The 4,688-nt window shown below is 50.1% G+C and overlaps 1 protein-coding gene across 1 annotated transcript; it reads left to right on the forward strand.

Annotated features, from left to right (window-relative positions):
* The first annotated feature begins 657 nt into the window (after positions 1 to 657).
* Positions 658 to 1,887, forward strand: LOC132534682 (sperm motility kinase 2B-like). The gene has a single exon (XM_060179150.1). The coding sequence runs from the start codon at positions 658 to 660 to the stop codon at positions 1,885 to 1,887; it is 1,230 nt and encodes a 409-aa protein (XP_060035133.1).
* The last annotated feature ends 2,801 nt before the right edge of the window (positions 1,888 to 4,688 follow it).

The raw sequence follows: 4,688 nt of genomic DNA on the forward strand, positions 1-4,688 counted from the left end.
CCTATCATACAAAGGTGCTGGATTTTCCAACATTAAGGGCAAAACCTGGGGCTGACCTCCCCGTGACCCCTGGCCATGACTGCCCCGCCCAGGTCATGCCTGCCCTGCCCTGCTGCCCCACCTTGGCCATGCCTGCCCCACCCTGCTGCTGTGACCTCCTGGTGGCCATTATGATGGGGACCGACCAGAAACATATAAAAAGCGCAGCCGGAGCTGGGGTTTTTGTCCACATGCCCTGGAAGCCTTCGGTGACCTGTGGCGGACCCTAGCTAGACGACCTCCTTCTCCTCGCAAACACTTACACTCGCTCTCCATCTCTCTCTCTCTCTCTCCCTCTCCCTCACCCTTGCACTCTCTGACCCGCCTTTCCCTGTACCTTACCCTCCACCCACTCCCTCTCCCTCTCCCTCTCCCTTACCTCTCCCCTTCCCCTCTCTTTCCCCTCCCCTCCCCTCCCCTCCCCTCCCCCTTCCCTCCCTCCATTCTCTTTGCTATTCCCCCATCCCCTCTTCACACCCCGTCCCCTAGCTAGTGTGTATATACTGTAAATAGTTTTTTGGGTTTGGGGTTAGGGTGAGGGGTGGGTTTCGGTTTGGGTGGGTTCTGTTTGTTTAACAGACAGACAGATTTAGTGAGTGTAGCTAGTGTAGTTACACTATGGACCAGCCCCCTCCTTTGGGAGAGGACATGGTCCCCAGGTACCTTGTCCTAGGTGCCATCGGGACAGGTACCTTTTCCGATGTGATGCTGGTCCGGCATGTCCGCAGTGACAGGCACTACGTTGTCAAGATGAGCAAGCCTGGAAGGTCAACACTGGCGGTGGCGCGCTGGGAGAAGACGATCATGAGAGGTTTGGAGCATCCCAATGTTATGAGGGTGCTGGACAGCATTGAGAGGCGAGGCAGGGTATGTTTGACCATGCCCTATGTGAGCGGGGGAGACCTGCGGCTCTACCTGAGTAACAACGCACCGGTGGGGGAGGAGGAGGCCAGAAGAATCTTTCTGCAGCTGACCTCGGCAATGCATTATTGCCATCACAAGGGCGTGGCGCATAGGGATTTGAAGCCTGAAAACATCTTGATGGACAGTGATAGGGGCAAGGTCATCGTCACCGATTTCGGAATGGGACATTACTTTCTCGAAAAACCAATGAGAGGCCTGTGTGGAACTCCTGGGTACATAGCACCCGAGGTATACCTGGGGCACAACTATGGACCCGGGGTGGATTTATGGGGCCTGGGAGTAATACTCCACGAAATGCTTAAGGGTCACCGGCCAGGATGCGGGCCATTTGAAGAAAAGAGTAACACCCTCTCCTCCCAAGTCCAGCACCTACTGGAGGGTTTGCTACAGAGCAGCCCAAGGCGGCGAATGGGGTGGACCCAGATCTTGTGTCACCCCTGGGTGACCCAGGGCTCCGGGCCAACAGGGGCTCACCTGGAACCCGAGCCCGCTGATGAGCCCACCGCGTCCAGCATGCCCTTCGTCGCCTTGTGGCAAAACCGTGATTCTGCACCACCAGCCCCAGCCTCGGAGGCCAAAGCCCAAGCCCGGGAGCTTGGCAGCCCCTACAGGAGATGGAGCATGCCAAAGTTAGGCAACTGGCACCTTGCCTCCACACCCATCTCCGACCTTGCCCCCCCGCCGGGGAGTCCCAACATTGGGTCCACTGCCCTCACTGCTGGCTCTGTCGTCCCCTCCTCCGAAGATGTCCCCCGCTCCAGCCAAGGCCCAGCAGCCAGCCACACCTCGCCCTCCACCTGGATCCCAGTGCGCCACGGTAAAGGCCGAAGGCTGCTCAACGGCTTGCTACATCTCTGCTGTTTCTGCTGCTCTGGACCCTCCCGAACAGGCAGGAGGGCCCGGGTCCAGCCGGCCAGCATTTGAGGACACAGAACCCCTCTGCAGGCTGGTGAGTGCCCACAACCGCAGCCCCTGGTGACAGCCCCCACACTGAGTCTCAATGGCCTGTTCTCTCCTCTGCAGGGGTCACTCTGGGAGCAAAGTGTTGGCCCTGTCCCCAGCTCAAGCAGGGGCTTCAGCTTCTGCACAGCTGGCCAGCATTTGAAGACCCAGAGCCCCTCTGCAGGCTGGTGAGTGCCCACAACTGCAGCCCCTGGTGACAGCCCCCACAATGAGTCTCACTGGTCTGTTGTCTCCTCTGCAGGGGTCACGCTGGGAGCAAAGTGTTGGCCCTATCCCCAGCTCAAGCAGGGGCTTCAGCTTCTGCACAGCTGGCCAGCATTTGATGACCCAGAGCCCCTCTGCAGGCTGGTGAGTGCCCACAACCGCAGCCCCTGGTGACAGCCCCCACACTGAGTCTCACTGCTGCTGGGAACTAATTAATGGTCCTGTATCCAGCTCAACCCCTGGCCTCAGCTTCTGCGGAGCTCTGCTGTCAACTGCTTCTGCTGAGGAGTCTGCTGATGGGTTGTGGGGCTGAAAGTAAAATCAAGTAAAATAAAAGATGATTATGCTTTAATCTGAGTGGTGGTGCTTTTTTTTTTTTTTTTAATTTGAGCCATAGGGTGGGTGGCACACTTCCTCTCAGGCCTAGGGTTTGTCCAGCACTGCCCAGCTGGCTTCCTGGTCCAACTTGTGTGTTTGTCAGGAAGATGTCACAGTGCCCGAGTCAAAGTACAGGCTGCACACATCATGATGGCCATGACACATGCAGTCCTCCCTCACTGCTCAAAGGGTCTCTCCTCCTGCCTCAGACCCCAGCCTGGCCCAGACTCAAGGCACCTTCCATCTGGCTCCCAGGGCTCCAGTGGCTGGTGCAGGTCTCCATCAGTTTCAATAAGTCTGTGTGATTACATACTTGTTAGTAGGGGGTATTACTAGTTTCTCTATTTGTGCTCAGTCTTCAATACACAGCTTCTGCAACCACTCACCTGTCTTTTCCAGTTAATGTGTCTAAGCCCTGTTAAAGTTTTTTTTTTTTTTTTTTTTTTTTTTTTTTTTTTACAGATAGCATTCTATGGAATCTGCTCACATTCTGAAGCCATGCAACAACCATGTCCTCTTTTCCATCTGATGCCTCTCATTTCACTTAGCACATTTGATATTTATCCAGGATGTTGCGTATCCAAAGAATAGTTATCCTTTCAGTGCTGAGCCATGCTTAATTTTAGAAGTGCCTCCATTTCTGCACCAGCCTACAAAGTTGAAGGGAGCGTGGGTACCTTAAAATGTGTTGGCAGTTACAAATAAAATGCTATCCATATTTCTGTAAATGACTTTCCATGAACACAACGTATTTGTCTTGGCTAAAATCTTCTGGGTGGTTAGTAACTCTGTCTGAATTCATTGACCAGCCAAAATAGTTGCCAAAGTTCACGTATCATTCTCATGTGTGGCTTGAACCCAGGTCCTAGCACACTGCAATGTGTGTGCCTCCCCAGGTGCATTACCACCTGGTCCTTACGCATTATCAAGATTTTCAAGAAAATAATTAGTATATTTACATTATAGCAATAATAAGCTAAGCAATAGCTGCATTCCCAGTGTCTTCTAGCTACATTACAATTTATTAAAATGGGTTCATTGTTCTTAACAGCTGCATAGTATTCCATTGAAAGCTGTGGTATACAGACACATAGGAATACTACGCAGCTATTAAGAACAATGAACGCACCTTCTCTGACCCGTCTTGGATGGAGCTAGATGGAATTATGTTAAGTGAACTGCAGTTGGCGTATTGCACCCAAGTAAAAGACTCTGGGGTAGGGATGGGGAATAGAATACAGGTTCAAAAAGGATGACAGAGGACCTAGCGGGGGTTGTATTGTTATATAGAAAACTGGGAAATGTTATGCATGTACAAACTATTGTATTTACTGTCAAATGTAAAACATTAATTCCCCAATAAAGAAATTAAAAATAAATAAATAACATGCTCTGCTAAGATTCATTTGATATTTAAAATGCATTCACTGTAACTTACAGGTAGGTCAGTTGATATCAGATAGTTATTTTTGAAAATAACAATTAAAATTATAAACCATCTAGGGCCTCTTATGCTTTATTGATACCTTTGTCCTTATCATTCCTGGTCAGAAATAATTATAGGTGATACTGATTTATGTCTGTACCGAGATGGATTAGAAAAGTTTCATTTTAGGGGCTGGGTGGCAGTGCACCTGTTTAAGTACACATATTACCAAGCACAAAGACCGAGTTCGAATCCCCATCCCCACCTGCAGGGGGAAAACTTTACAAGTGATGACACAGGGCTGCATGTATTTCTCTGTCTCCTTCCCTCTCTTTTTCCCACTCCCCTCTCAGTTTTGCTCTGTTCTACCAGGTAAGGAAAATAGAGGTGTTTTTTTTTTAATTTAAAATATCTTTCTTTAAAAAAATAATGCATTTTATCTGTCACTGGTTAGAGACAGGGAGAAACTGACAAATGAGGGGGCCATAGAGAGATAGAGACTCCTGCAGCCCTGCTTCACCACTCACGAAGTTTTTCCCCTGTAGGTGGGGACCGGGGGCTTAATCTAGGTCCTTGTGTCGTGTAATGTGAGTGCTTAACGAAGTGTGCCACTGCCTGACCCTTAGAAAATTTTCTACATCTTATCTAAATTAATTTAGTGCTCTAAGTGGTCATAGTGTGCGTGTATTATAATACCCTTCCTGACATGGATATTCTGGTACTGAACAGGGTGCAATCCCGAGGGCACTGTGCA

Source organism: Erinaceus europaeus, chromosome 19 (genome assembly GCF_950295315.1).
Source record: "Erinaceus europaeus chromosome 19, mEriEur2.1, whole genome shotgun sequence".
Taxonomy (NCBI): domain Eukaryota; kingdom Metazoa; phylum Chordata; class Mammalia; order Eulipotyphla; family Erinaceidae; genus Erinaceus; species Erinaceus europaeus.